This window comes from Nestor notabilis, unplaced genomic scaffold (genome assembly GCF_000696875.1).
Source record: "Nestor notabilis isolate BGI_N333 unplaced genomic scaffold, ASM69687v1 scaffold116, whole genome shotgun sequence".
NCBI lineage: Eukaryota > Metazoa > Chordata > Aves > Psittaciformes > Psittacidae > Nestor > Nestor notabilis.
The window spans coordinates 11,870-26,484 of NW_009933064.1; the positions used below are offsets into that span (position 1 = coordinate 11,870).

Sequence of the window (14,615 nt, forward strand, 5' to 3'; positions counted from 1 at the left end):
CCCTTTAGAGAGAAGGGATTTTTAAATATCCTGGAATATTCAGGCATTTGCCACTTTTCAGAACCCTGATGTAAAAATTATAACACAAGCACATTTTTCCCCCAAGCAAACACTAGTTCAACAAAATATTAAAGCTCCCACATGGGCAAGTATATTTTAACATCTTGCAGTTCAGATAGGGTAGATGGTATTATGTTACAAATTTCCTAATTTCAGAGGGGGCCTACAGGAAACCTGGGGAGGGGCTTTGCACAAGGGACTGTAGGGACAGGACAAGGGGAATGGCTTTAACCTAAAAGAGGGGAGATTGAGATGAGCTCTGAGGCAGAAGCTCTTCCCTGTGAGGGTGCTGAGGCGCTGGCACAGGGTGCCCAGAGAAGCTGTGGCTGCCCCATCCCTGGCAGTGTTCAAGGCCAGGTGGGACACGGGAGCTTGGAGCAACCTGCTCTAGTGGAAGGTGTCCCTGCCCGTGGCAGGGGTTGGAACTGGAGGAGCTTTAAGGTCCCTTCCAACCCAAACCAATCTGGGATTCTGTGATTTGCTTTTAACAACTGGTTCACTATTTCTTGGAGGAACTCTTGGCATTAATTGCAGGGTGACTGGCTTGCAAGCCATTTTCTGTAGATATAAATTCATTCTGGAAGGACTCTTTAACTCCCCAGTATTCTGAACTGCACTTACTCATTTATTAGCTCTGCAAACTGCCTGGTAGTGTCAGGGCCTCTTTTAACAGCTGAGTTAGGATATAACAATTACAGGTGCCCCAGTTATTACACATGATTAGTTGGTAGTCTCATGAAATCAGTTGCAGTGTAATGCAGCTGCTGCTTATGCCAGCATGAGAACAGCTCTGCAGAATCCCTGGAACAGTATATTTTGGTTAAAATTTTCATTTGCTACTTTAGAAGTTGCAGCATTACCTTCCATGATTTTCCTCTCCTGAGCCTACAGAGCTCTAGGCTGGTGGCATGTAGGATGCATTGTAGAATTCCTTTGTTTAGCTGGGTATTTGCAGGAGCAGCAGTGAACACAGCGCAGATGGTCATGGGTTTGGAAAGATTTTATCCCTCTTGTCCAAAAATACTGATATATGACCAAGAGCTTAACCTTCCAGCAGAGTTGGGCATTTAATAAGAATGAGAAAAAAAATCAGCCCTTCCACAAAACCAGCCTTTATGCATAAGTTCTTGAGAGCATCCTGAAACTGAAATGGGCAATTTGTCTTAAAGGTTTTTCATTAAAATATGTCTGTCTTCTGTTTTCAAGTGATGTTTTAATGAGTAGCTAAAGACAGGTCTCTAAACCCTGCTTTCCATTTTTCATTCATTAGCAAATATTTTTATACCTGTGGATACAGTGAGTGTCCTTGTGTAGATTTTACACCTCTGGATTATCACAAGTTGATTGGGTTGAATAAATTCTTGGTAGAATACCACCCAAGTTAGCACAGTTTCATCAGATAAATATGAATGTGGCACTGGTTATTGAATCACTGCTCTCTGAGAGACAGAAATATGTGTGTACTGTCACACAGGATTTTCTGAGCTGCATATAGAGCTATAAATAACTTCTTGAGGTACACCCAGGCTAATAACTGAAGACAGGCTGGAAAATAGATGGCTGAAACCTGAGTGCTGAAACAGGTAGTGAAAATAATTCAAAGAGAAACACTGAAAACACATAGACAATGGTCTGATACCTACTTTTTTGTGCTTCAAAGCCTGTGTCCTCAGTGGGGAAAATGCACCAGTATCCAAAGATGTTGAGTCAGTACTGCAGTGTCCTGATCTGCTTAGGGAGTATTGGTTTAGGTGCAGTCACGAACGGCAGTAGGATGCAGGGAACATGCTTTGTTACTAATTCCTTTTTTTTCCCCCCAGTGCTGAAATGTTGTTCTTCAATTCTACAAAAAACCCCAGTGTTGGTGGTATAAAAATTGATGTTTTGAAAAGAGGAAGAAATGGCACAAAGGGGGCTGATAGCAGCATCTGAGGCTGATAGCAGCATCTGATCCAAATGTATCTTAATGAACCAAGCAGATTCTGTGCTTGCCACATTTGGTCTGTGGTTTTTTGTACTTCACCATCAGAGGAGTAACATAATATGTTCTTGAAGAACTTGTGTGGGAAATGAGGATATTCTGCTTCTGCAAATACTTCTGAAGATCAGGCTGAACATGCATATTGTAACTTGAACACAAGTAATTGTTGTAAGAGCAATATTAAGAATTGGAGGAGGATTTTTTTCCTCTGGGCAGATTACCCCATAGTTGCCCACTGCAGAGTTTTTGCATGTTCTGTAGGAAAGAACACATACGTGTTAACCAAGAACAATAGAATTCTTCATTAAGTAGTTAAAGGGTCTTTTCTTGGAGAGCAGTTCCTGTGTCATCTTAGGATAATGTCCTGACTTGTCAGTTGTGTCTAGGAGTTACATGCTATGAATAAACATACACTTTATTGTGTGATACACCCAAGCAGGTGCTAAAAATATGTTGAAATGTATTATTTAATATTTATTAATCTTTAGAGACTTGCTAAATAATTCTGCTTTACATCTAATTAGCTTGTATTCTTGTGGTGGGATTTTGACCCTGGCTGGACCCCAAGTGCCCACCAAAGCCACTATGTCATTGCTCTCTTCAGCTGAACAGGGGAGAGGAAATATAATGAAAGGCTGGTGGGTCAAGGTAAGGACAGGGAGAGACACTCACCAGTTACTGACGCAGGCAGAAAATGGACTTGAGTTTTGGAAATTGGCCAATTCGATTTATTACCAATCAAATCAGAATAGGGTAATGAGAAATAAAACCAGATCTTAAAAAACACCGACCACCTTCCCCCCACTCCTCCCTTCTTCCCAGCTCAACTTTACTCCCAAATTCTCTACTTCCTGCCTCCCAGTGGTGCCGGGGGACAGGGAATGGGGGTTGTGTCAGTTCATCACACACTGTCTCTGCCACTCCTTACTCCTCAGAGGAGGCCTCCTCGCAAGCTTCCTCTGCTCCAATGTGGGGTCCCTCCCACTGGAGACAGCCTCCTTCAGGCATCCCCCAGCTCTGGTGTGGGGTCCTCCCCAGGCTGCAAGTGAGTATCTGTTCCACCATGGACACAGCCTCCATCACCATGGGCTGCACCACAGGCTGCAGGGGAACTTCTGCTCCAGTGCCTGGATCACCTCCTCCCCTCCTTCTGCACTGACCTTGGGGTCTGCAGGGCTGTTCCTCTCACAGATACATCCTCACTCCTCCCTCTGGCTGCAGATGCTGGGTCATTCCCCCAACAGGGTTATCCCAGAGGTGCTGCCACTCTTTCTGATGGGCTTGGCCTTGGTCTGTATTGGAACCAGGTGGCACTGGCTCTGTTGGACACAGGGGAAGCTTCTAGGAGCTTGTCACAGAAGCCATCCTTGTAGCCCATCTTGCTACCAGAACCTTACCATGCAAACCCAATAAAATACTATAGAAGAGCAATCAATAAAGTGAAGGCTTAAATTTGAGGGCAGAGGGATATGAGCATGGCCAGGGGCTATGGCACCATTTCTACATTCCATTTTGATACACTATTGCAGTCGTTATAAAATAACATATTATAAATAAATCCACCTGAGTCATCAGTTTTTAATTATTTTAATAAACCATTTCCCTTTCTGTCATCAACAGGGTAAATACAAGAAGGAAAAATACAAATAGTGCATCACAGTATTTGCCACTCGTTTGGTGTGTTCCTTTAAATGACATTTCAGTGTTGTATGCAGGGTAGAAATAGTTCTTTGATGATTTGTTACTAATACTTTCCTTTTTCCCAGCTGGATTCTATCCTGCAGTAATATTAACAGCTGCAAGATGTTTCAGTGCAGAGTTCATTGAAGAATAAAAACAGAGACAGTATTGGGAAAGTTTCAGAATAAAGGCTCATGGTGGAATAATTCAAATCTATTCTTACTGCGTTGTCAAATGGATACAAACTCCTTTTTTGCTCTTAAAATGAGTCTGTCCTTTTTGATCTCACAACTTGTGTTTAGTTTCTGCATTCATACACTTAAATCTGAGGTTATTAATGTGAGTGTATAGTGTTCAAGCTGCTCGTATCAACTGTGACTTCTCACTATGTTTAGAAAGTACATGATAATGTAATAGGCAAAAGAATGGAAGTTAGTTGTGAAGGTCAGACAAATGTTTTAAAACCAAACCTGCGGTTGTTTCATAGTATGCTGTAAAGGCAAAAATATATATTTTACACAGCTGCTGTGGAATTTGCTTTCTTATTGAGCAGATTTGTTACAACAGGAAGAGTGTAGCAGTAAACAACTGTTCTATCCTACTCATTCTGCATACTGACACTGAGGAATTTTGGTTTCCTTTCAGATGCAGTTTCCACATCTGCTTACTCATCACCAGCCAAAAGCTTGGGAGACCCTGGAATCACTCCACTGTCTCCATCACATATTGTGGTAAGAAATGCACTCTTGTATGTTGTGTGTTTAGTGGGACATAATTTCTTTAGAAAGTCGTCATTTCTTTCCATAGTGATCCCTTTTATGCTACCTGTAGTCTTAAGTGAACTTTTGGTCACAGTGGGTTTGGTGACAGAGCTCTCATTCATTTCACTGGGGTCCTGATTTTGCTTTGTCTACTTGCTGAGCTGATAGATTTGCTCCTGCATATTTTTATATCAACGCAGGGGCTTCTTGATCCTCAGGGTTCCCAAGTTCTGTTCCTGTCTGTCACTGATTTGTTTAGGCAGCCCCTGAAATGTCTTATTCTGTTCAGAAAAAAAGGATATAAATGATATTCAACAGTAAAATCCAAATTCCTAGAGAAAAGAATCTCCTCCAATGCACATATAGAGAGAGGAGCTCAAAATAGAACTGGTTTAGTTTCTTAAGGAAAACCTTTCAGAAGCAAGCAAATGTCCCATAAAGGTAGTGTGTTTTAATCTCCTGCACATTATGATCATTTTGTTGATAAACTCCCATTAAAATTAGGTCCCATCTGTTTTTAAGGTCATCTGCATTATCTGTAACACAGTATATGCACAGTGTATTTCTTTTGATATTGCAAAAGGTCATGTTCAGAACACATTGCTATCCTTACCAGGTTTTTTCCTTAGCTTTTTGAATCAGGTTCAGAGTTGTGCAGCATTCCTCTTCAAGATTTCCAGAGCGCACTCTCCTAAATTTTTACTCTTATTCCTTTCTTTCTCCATATAGCCTAGAATTTATTCCCTTTTTCTTCTGTCCTAGTGATGAATTTATACCCTCTTTCAGTTAGATTTTTCTCCTTAAACGGTTTGAGGAAGACACATAAAAAACCACATCACCCTAGTTGAAAAGGTGTATTAGGAGGGCCCTAACAAGTGTTTTATTATTTCAGACCAAACCTTATTACTCTTGTTTCTGCATTTTAAGTAGTACGCCTATGGGATAATCTTGGAAAAGGTAGGGGTACAATAGAAAGGTGCTGGAAGTAGCAGGCTTGGAGAGATAATGCTGATATATGAGGAAAATCATAGAATCCCAGATTGGTTTGTGTTGGAAAAGACCTTAAAGCTCATCCAGTCCCAACCCCTGCCACGGGCAGGGACACCTTCCACTAGAGCAGGTTGCTCCAAGCCCCTGTGTCCAACCTGGCCTTGAACACTGCCAGGGATGGGGCAGCCACAGCTTCTCTGGGCACCCTGTGCCAGCACCTCAGCACCCTCACAGGGAAGAACTTCTGCCTCAGAGCTCATCTCAATGTCCCCTCTTTTAGGTTAAAGCCATTCCCCTTGCCCTGTCCCTGCAGGCCCTTCTAAAAAGTCCCTCTCCATCTTTCTCGTAGTCCCCCTTTAGGCATTGGAAGATGCTGGAACACTGCTCATAGAGTGAGGACATTTGGCAGTTCCTCTGTAAAAGACACTAACAGTTGCTTCAGAGTGTTCTTGAAAGTACAGGCTGAGCAGCAGTGGTGGAGGATTCAGACATGACCTATATGGTAGTAGGTCAACAGGTCTGTTCCATGGTGATTTTGCCAAAATGATGTGAGTGCAGATGGGTGTGTTACCCTCCTTCACTATGACTTGCCTGTAGCACATAGCCTTTTCACCAAGTATTTACAGCTTATTCTCTTCCTGTCTTGCTAAGCTGTTGGTGCTTTAACCACATCAGCTTGTGAAGAGTAGCTCTTTCTGTTCATTACTTATTCCTCTGTTCTACAGGATTTATGTTAGGCAACAGCATACTAGGGAGTGATGCAATTCCTTGTTTATTCACATCGGACTCTATATCATGTCATTATCATTTGGGCCATAAGCTTTCCACCTCTTCTTAATGTTCCCTCATTGCCCTTGACTGTGTTGTTCAGGGGTTGCAGGTTTACAGGTAAAAGGCAGGGAGCAGGATTCAAATTCACTGTTAGCAGCTCAGCAGCTTTCCCCATTCTAGCACAGGCAGGAGGAAAGAATGCACGTAATGCTTACAAAATCAGTGTTATGTAAATTCCTTATAAATAAATAATCATCATGGGATGTAAAGCTTAAGGCTGTATTTTGGATTGTTCTATCTCCCCTGATTTTGAATGGCAGTAGTACCTCATGTTTAAGGTTATGACATGGTTTACTCCTAAAACCACCAAATAAATCCAAAATATACCACGTTGATGGTTATAAAAGTTTCCTAAAATTGATCACCTGAAGAATAAAACCCCAAACAAAGTAACTCAGTGTTCAGCCATAAGTTTTAATGATACCAGCAAATAGCTATTCCAAAAAATGAATGTGAAGGAAACTCCTGATTCGGAAGGTTACGTGTGAAAAGCTCCAAGAGATATGTTGAGATATATATGGAATTTCCACTTCCATTGAAATGTGCAGCTTTATGGTATCAGCTTCTGTCACAAATGTAACTTTAGGGAAGACCTTATTTCCACTGAAGAGATGTGCATGTCTCAGAGAGCAGAAATACTGAAGGGTAAGACAGGTTACATTTACTCTAATCAGTGACTTGGTGTCTATTTTGCTTCTGCTATTTAACAGAAGGACTCTGATGCAGATGATGCTGTAGAACAGTTATTTCTTGTTGTTGTGGCTATTGATTTTGGCACAACATCCAGTGGCTACGCCTACAGCTTCACCAAGGAACCAGAATGTATTCATGTAATGAGGTAAGGGCTGCAATGCAGCATTTAGTTTTCGATCGTGATAGCATGGCCTGTCTGCAGTAGCTATAGATATTCTCTACAAGAGCCTGGAGTGTCCAGATTTGTTTAGTGTTGCCACAGCATATACCTTTGTCATGGTTATAGCTTTTTGTTGCATCTTACTGTATTCTAATTGGCTTGAACAATCAATGTGAACACATCCTCTCTCTTTTGCTGTGTTTATAAGATGACATGAGGAAAGGGAGGGATCAGAGAGTATTTAGAATTGCTCAGGGAGCAGTGGTAATTATTAAGTCAGGATGCCCTTTCTCAGAGATTGAGAGAAACTGCACATTTATTCAGGGTCATGGCATTTCAGAGGTGCTGCCTGTCCCTTGAAATCGTGCTTGTGTGCAATTGTGTCTGCAATGCTTAGTTACTCGCACACAGAAACTGATAGTTCATTTGGCTGATTTAAGCTTTTTAGCATTAAATTTAAATTGAATCTCTGATAATGAACCAGTGGTACTGGGAAAAAAGCAATCTAAAGGCATGAATGTGAAAATTTAGGTTTGAGAAATCTGTTCTGTATTATATATATGTAAGGGACTTTTAGGTGCCATTATGTAGGTTGGGTATTTTTTATTTCTTGATTAAATCAACACCATATAAATCTATGCATATAAATCTAATGCAATCACAAATGCTAAAACTATTATGGCAGATGCCTGAAAGGACTGCCCCACAAACCATTTTTATGGTGTTTTATATGCTTTTTTAGAAACTTGGTTTTATAACTAAAAACCTATACAGTTGTTATTAAACTATCCTTAAAATGACTGTGTTGTAACAGGTCCAAGGTATAGATAATTTCAGATATAAACAAGGTATTTATGAAAAACTTAACCATACAAGTTATCTGGACAAAGCTGCTGTAGGTAATGTCCTGTTTGCAGCAGTGTAATCCTGAGAACAAAAGGGCAAAAAGACTGACTTGGTGTAGTCCAGTGTGATATTCTTGATTTTTCGAAGCAAAGATGCTAGCTGAATGCAGCTCTCTCAGTCTCAGCAGACACTATGGATTGTGCAGACTGCCTGCATAGCTGGTTTTGTGTACAGCTGCAACTATTTCAGAGATCCAGGGCAGCTGAGTGATTTGAAATACTGTCTAAAGGGAGGTAAATTTTGCATCCAGTTGCAAAGATACTTGTCATTTTCAGTATGGGTGAGTAATGCTTCAAGGCCTTTTATGCATCTCATCCATCTATTGTTCTCTGAACAGCACAGGAAGCTGCATGAAGCTGGAAGTCAAAGGACAGGCCATGTGTTGCTGTCTCAGACAGGTTACAGGGTTGTTGAGTTGTAACTTTATGGATTCCACTTGTCTTATGACAGCTCATGATTAATCAACTTTCTCAAAGAAGAAAATGAAATGAGCAAAGACATCTCTGAAGCTGTATCTGAACAAACCTAGTGTTGTTCCTATAAGTGAAATCACTGCTATTTCTAGGGATGTCCTTTATGCTCTTTGGACTCAAAATTTTGCCTCAGGACCCAATTTTTGCTATTGAGTTCACACGAAACTGCACTAAATTGCAGACTAGATCCTCTTTCCAGTCTCCCTGCTGGGACACTAAAATCTAGGTACTGTGTGGCCAGCTGAGACTACGTTCCAAATCTTAATTGACATTTTACTACTTGTAGTTCAAAACACCACTTTTTCTTCCTTATTCAGTACTGGTAGCATGATTGCAATTTCAGACCTGTGTAGATATGAGATACAGATGTAAAAATAAATTAAACCAGTTGATTTATAGATCCTCAACCAGAAGGGAGGAACATATTTTGGGAGGGGAAATGTATTCAGGTTTCGAACAAGGTGTTTCAAACAATGGAAAATGTTTTAATACCAAAAATGATTTATTTTTCCTTAATAAATATTGCTGACAGGGAAGGATTTTTGGGAAGTTATACCAAACTGACTTATGAAATCACGTATATAATATTTTTATAGATATTTACATACAAGCACACATGAATGATGAAATTCAATGAAAAGAATGGTGTATGTATCAAAATAAGGCTTCAGTAGTTCAGAAGGTATTAAGAGGTTCAAACTCTGTATATAATGGGCCTCACATGTTGGATAATTTACAGATATTTCAGCAGAGTAAATGTAACTTCCCACCCGCACTCGAGAATGTTTACATGAAAATAAAGCCTACCAGTGATGCATCGTCCTCTTTGCTTCCTCACATATTTTCCACCTTCCCTACTTAGTGTTGATCCTTTCCAGACATTTAGATTTCTGACTGCCTGTTAACAAAGCTGCTTTTCTGTAACTGTCTCAGTAATGGGTAAGATGGGTTTATTTAGAAGGTCCTGCTTCAGAAAAGAGCAAACATCCAGGGCTTTACTGCCACACTTGAGTGTAGTATCAGCAAAGCTGTGATTCTAATCATATAATTAGTAGACAAGGTCAGGTTTTTGACTCTGTATATTTAATTGCTGTGATGCCCAGTACTAAAAAAAAAGAATGTATAAACATTGACCTAACAAGGTTCTTTAAGCATATACTTAGCTTTAAATGCGTGAGTAGCCTCACTTGTATCAATAGACTAAAGCGTGTATTTGGAGTTGGGTGTGTGTTTCTAGATGATGGATGAATGACTGCACTTTGATTGCCTAGCATAAGTTAGTGTTTTATCAATTTTAATTAAGGTAATAATTCATGCCTGTCAACTCTTGCTAGTTCTCCACAGCTTCTATAAAGTTGATAGAATCCCAGACTGGTTTGTGTTGGAAGGGACCTTAAAGCTCCTCCAGTTCCAGCCCGCTGCCGTGGGCAGGGACACCTTCCACTAGAGCAGGTTGCTCCAAGCCCTTGTGTCCAACCTGCCCTTGAACACTGCCAGGGATGGGGCAGCCACAGCTTCTCTGGGCACCCTGTGCCAGCGCCTCAGCACCCTCACGGGGAAGAGCTTCTGCCTCAGAGCTCATCTCAGTCTCCCCTCTGGCAGGTTCAAGCCATTCCCCTTGCCCTGTCCCTACAGGCCCTTCTAAAAAGTCCCTCTCTATCTTTCCTGTAGCCCCTTTGGGCACTGGAGCTGCTCTAAGGTCTCCCCTTCAGGAGCCTTCTCTTCTCCCGCTGACCCAGCCCAGCACTTTAAGCCTGGCTCCAGAGCAGAGCTGCTCCAGCCCTCACAGCATCTTCATGGCCTCCTCTGGACTCACTCAGGCAGGTCCACATCCCTCTTGTGCTGAGGGCCCAGATAGCTGTGGTTACCTTCATGCCTTTATTGCAGAGTAGAGGCACATGTTAAAATGAGTGCTGTTTTCTGCATACCTTGAGACTGTGAGCAACATGTCTAAGAGCCTGGCCATGAGTTTAGCAAGCACTTCAGTGGTAGGGGCACTGCCAGAGCCATAGTGAAAGCTGTAGAATGAGTTAATAATGTCTCTGTTGGAGGGAATACAGAAGGTATTACATGGGTTTGGAAAAACTCGTATTGATCTATATACACTTAAGTGAAATTATACATGTTTTGGCTGCTGGCTGAGTAGCAGCAGTCTGAATGTATTTCACAAATGGAGAAAAATAAATGGAATGATGCACATGATTATGAAACAAACTGCAGCCTGCCTTTGGAAGGAGGGAGAATGTGCTCTTTTTTTCACTATAACTTTACTTCAACCTTCAGGTTTTTCCTTTTCCTTCTCTTCCCTGTTTGATCTTGGCAGATACATACTTGCCTTTCTCTTGCATACACGCTCCTAGCTGTGTTCAGCTACGTTTTGATGACCCCACTGCTTGGTTTTCCTGACTGTTGTGCTGCAGCTCTGGATCAAATTCTCATCACTCTGCACAGATCACTCTTTGCTCTGTCTGTCAGCCAGATTCAGGGCATTTCTCTAACCTTAGTATAACCTTGTGATCCCCTCCATGCTAACTTTCCTATTGTCTCTTTCTCTCACTTTTAACATGCAGTCAGAGTCTCTGTGGCTATAAACAGGTCTATGCTGATATGTGGATCTACTCCAATTTATATCAGCCTTGGAACTGGTCTCATGTCTGAATTTAGTCAGAAATCTACCTTGGGTTCTGCTTGAATAGATTTATAGCTCAGACCTGCTTTGAGAAGTTATCCCCTATGTGCATTACTTCTGACTTGTATTAGTCTATGCTCTTAACAGGTATTTCCATATGTTTTTCTTTAGCCTAAGAGCAATTATTACCATTATTTTGCCCGTATTGGGAGGCTGAAAGAAAACTGCAGATGATGGTGTGAAATCCTGCCCCTACTGACTGGAATCCTCCACTGACTGCTCCACCTGAGAAGGGTGGGCAATCAGTCAGGAGTCACCATGCACATGCCTCTGCAGCTTCTTCTCTCTTAAAAAGCTGTCACACAGGAATACTTTTAAAGCTCTGATTGCAAATGGCGAAGTCGGATTTCCCCTTCAGTTTCTGTATTGCTCTTTCTGTGACCGAACAGTAATACAAGCTGAGAACTTTAGAATGTGCTGAGCAATTACTGTCTCGAGTTTCCATCTGAAACTCATCAGGAAGCGAACATCCAGTTCTCTAGGTGGCTTTGAAACTTTCAGCCCATACCACTGAGCATCAATTTGTCTTCATTTAAACCTTAAGTGTACTTATTCCGGACAGAGCGAATGTGCCCAGCCATAATGAAAAAGGAAAGAAGTTTTGTTATTAGCCACGGCCTATTTATGGAATTTCCCACCAGTGACTCAGAATGAATCATTAATGATTCCAAGCAAAACCGATAGCAGTCTGTCTCCTCTCTGCTTGCAGCGGGTGTGTGGGATTTAGCAATCTGGTGAAATAGGCAGCGTTTTCTCTGCATGGGCTGTGGGATCCCAACTTCTTCACATTGCAACCATATGTTTGCTCTAACACCTACACAAAGATTTTTCAAGCTGACCAAAGTACACTGCTAGCAGCAGGTTAGAAGAAATGACCTAGAGCAGAGCCTTGATTGTAGCTGATAATAGCTCAGGGGCTGAGCGGTGGGAACTGGGGAGGTTTAGGGAAGTTTTTCCAAGCAGATGAAGGTAGAAATAATTCCATTTCTCATCATGCTGTTTCTGCTTTCAGAGCAGTGGAATTGCCCTCTACACTGAAGTAAATGAATAAACATGTGATTTCCTGCCATTGCTAGTGCAAAAAGGGCAGATTTTGCTCTGTTTGATCTAGTTGAGTGGCCTGAAGGGTTTCCAGCACCTTAGAAGATCCTGTTCCTTGTTACTTTCCCAAGTATTAACCTCTTAGATTGTAGTTTTCCATGCCAGTTGTCTGCCTTGGTCTGGAAGTCCGTTAATCTTCAATTGGCTCAACTCTTTCTGAGGGTGAAATGGAAAAGATGAACTTTTTCTACATATAATCATAGAATCAACTAGGTTGGAAAAGACCTTCAAGATCATCCATAATCTCCTATGTCACAGAAACAAGCGCCACAAAACAAGGCAACCTTTTTGTGCTTCAGAACAAGAACCTTGGCAGTAGTAGATTATAAAAGTGTGTTTGGCTATCTTTAGGAAAAAGCAATCAACATGTGGTTTAATAATGAATGCAGTTGCCTGTATGATCTTAACTTGGCTCCTGTTTGAGCTGTGTTATGTTTATGTCTGATAGCATAAACAGATTTTCCACTAAAGCCTTCTTAAGAAAATGTTTTCTGGTAAGTATTTGTTTCCCATGCTGAAAATACATGTATATAGGGTGAGGAGGAGCATTACTGTGAGTTTCTTGTTCTTCCATTCTGGTTTTTTTTTGGTGACGGAGCAGTGAGGAGAAGACAAGAATGCTCACAGCTGTGTCTGTGCTTCCTGCTGTCTGACCTTGTTGTCCTGCCATGCCCTCTCGATTCTTGCTGCTGGGTGTTCCCATATTCAGTGTTCTTATTTATTCTGTGAATCAAGCTTTGGGTTGCTTTTGCCTTAACACTTTTGTGCTTCTTGGGTCTTGAAGCCTTCACAATCTTGGTAAGATAGGATAGTTTTATTCACCATTTTACTGGACAGTAGTGAGGGAAATGCTTTGGTGGAGATAAGGTTGGTGTAGTCCGCTTTATCTTTGACAGCTTAACATTTTTACAGCATTTGGGGCATTTAAAACACAAAATCCATCAATTTCAGGTGAGTAGAGAATGTAATGCAGAGAACTCAACATCTGCAGACGTCTCTTCAGAGTTTCACGTGTCCAGAAAATTAGGCACAGGATTCAATTCCAGTCGAACTGGCTTGTCTTGCTTCAGAGAGCATTCTGTGAGAGAAATAGGCGTTTAATCGACTTCTCTGCAGTTGTGCTCAGCTGACTTAAACAGGTCCCTAATTCAAAATTCTCCTACAAGGAAGCATTCATGGACTCTGATTGACAATAGATAGGCCACTCATTTTGAAGATTTGGGGTTTTTTGTTAGTAGCGTTCTTGGGTAATGACTTGATTTCTTTTTTCCTGTACAATATTTATTACATGCATACACTTAGTTTGCAAATTTCAATGCAAAATTATTTCCTTGTTGATTGTGCATGGCTTACTTCAGGGAACCTGTATCCTTATCAAAGACAGAGTATGATTATGTCCTTAAAAATGATACGACTAACTGCAAAATGTATTGAATTATCTGAAATGAAAATGACAGTCCTCTTTTCTTGGATGTGAATAAACCCACTTGGTTTTGGTATTATGAGGATTGAAATAAGTGTTGTTAGAAGGGGAAAGCAGTCTCTGCAGTCTGCCACCACATGTTTTTTCTCACAATACAGTATTTTTCCTGCTGCTCCAAACATCACTTACTGAAGTATCACTTACTGAAGCTGTTTGACTTGTTGGATAGGCGATGGGAAGGTGGAGATCCAGGCGTATCCAATCAGAAGACACCAACCACTATCCTCCTAACACCAGAGAGGAAGTTTCATAGCTTTGGGTATGCAGCAAGAGATTTCTACCATGACTTGGATCCCACTGAATCAAAGCACTGGTTGTATTTTGAAAAGTTTAAGATGAAGCTACACACCACTGGTGTAAGTAACAACTAAATCCCTTGAGTAATTGTGCATTTCCAACTCAGATTACCTTCCTGTAAACAGTACTAAATTTCTGCCTAAAGATTGTCAATTAGATGTGAAGCAGTTCTATATCTATGTTTAAGGAGTAAATAAAATAAATTCAGTTAACATTATGATTCATTTTGCTTCTCGCTGCATTTGGGGAGTGTATTTTGCCAGCCTTGTTTTTAAATCTTAGAAATTCAGTATCTGCTTTGCTTAGATCTTCATGTTCTAATTTGCCTGGGTGAAATTCATAGCTGTCGAGGGAGTCTGCATGAAGTTGGTTTGTTTTATAAATCTAGTCAGAAAGCAGAAATGGAACCTAAAAGCCATCCAGAACTCACGTGCAGAGGAGCAAATTTACCCTGAGTTCATTGTCAAAACTGCAAGTGCAAATCATGTTGCTAATTTGACATTATTCCTG

At 41.0% G+C, this 14,615-nt stretch overlaps 1 protein-coding gene across 1 annotated transcript in view; it reads left to right on the forward strand.

Annotated features, from left to right (window-relative positions):
* Nucleotides 1-1,632: 1,632 nt before the first annotated feature.
* Nucleotides 1,633-14,615, forward strand: part of HSPA12A (heat shock 70kDa protein 12A) — a gene marked incomplete at its 5' end in the record, with an annotated part of 44,221 nt that continues 31,238 nt past the window's right edge. The window contains 4 exons of the mRNA XM_010016673.1: nucleotides 1,633-1,643; nucleotides 4,367-4,452; nucleotides 7,014-7,141; nucleotides 13,978-14,164. Of these exons, the coding sequence (XP_010014975.1) occupies nucleotides 1,633-1,643; nucleotides 4,367-4,452; nucleotides 7,014-7,141; nucleotides 13,978-14,164 (412 nt within the window). The remainder of the gene's footprint in view (nucleotides 1,644-4,366; nucleotides 4,453-7,013; nucleotides 7,142-13,977; nucleotides 14,165-14,615) is intronic.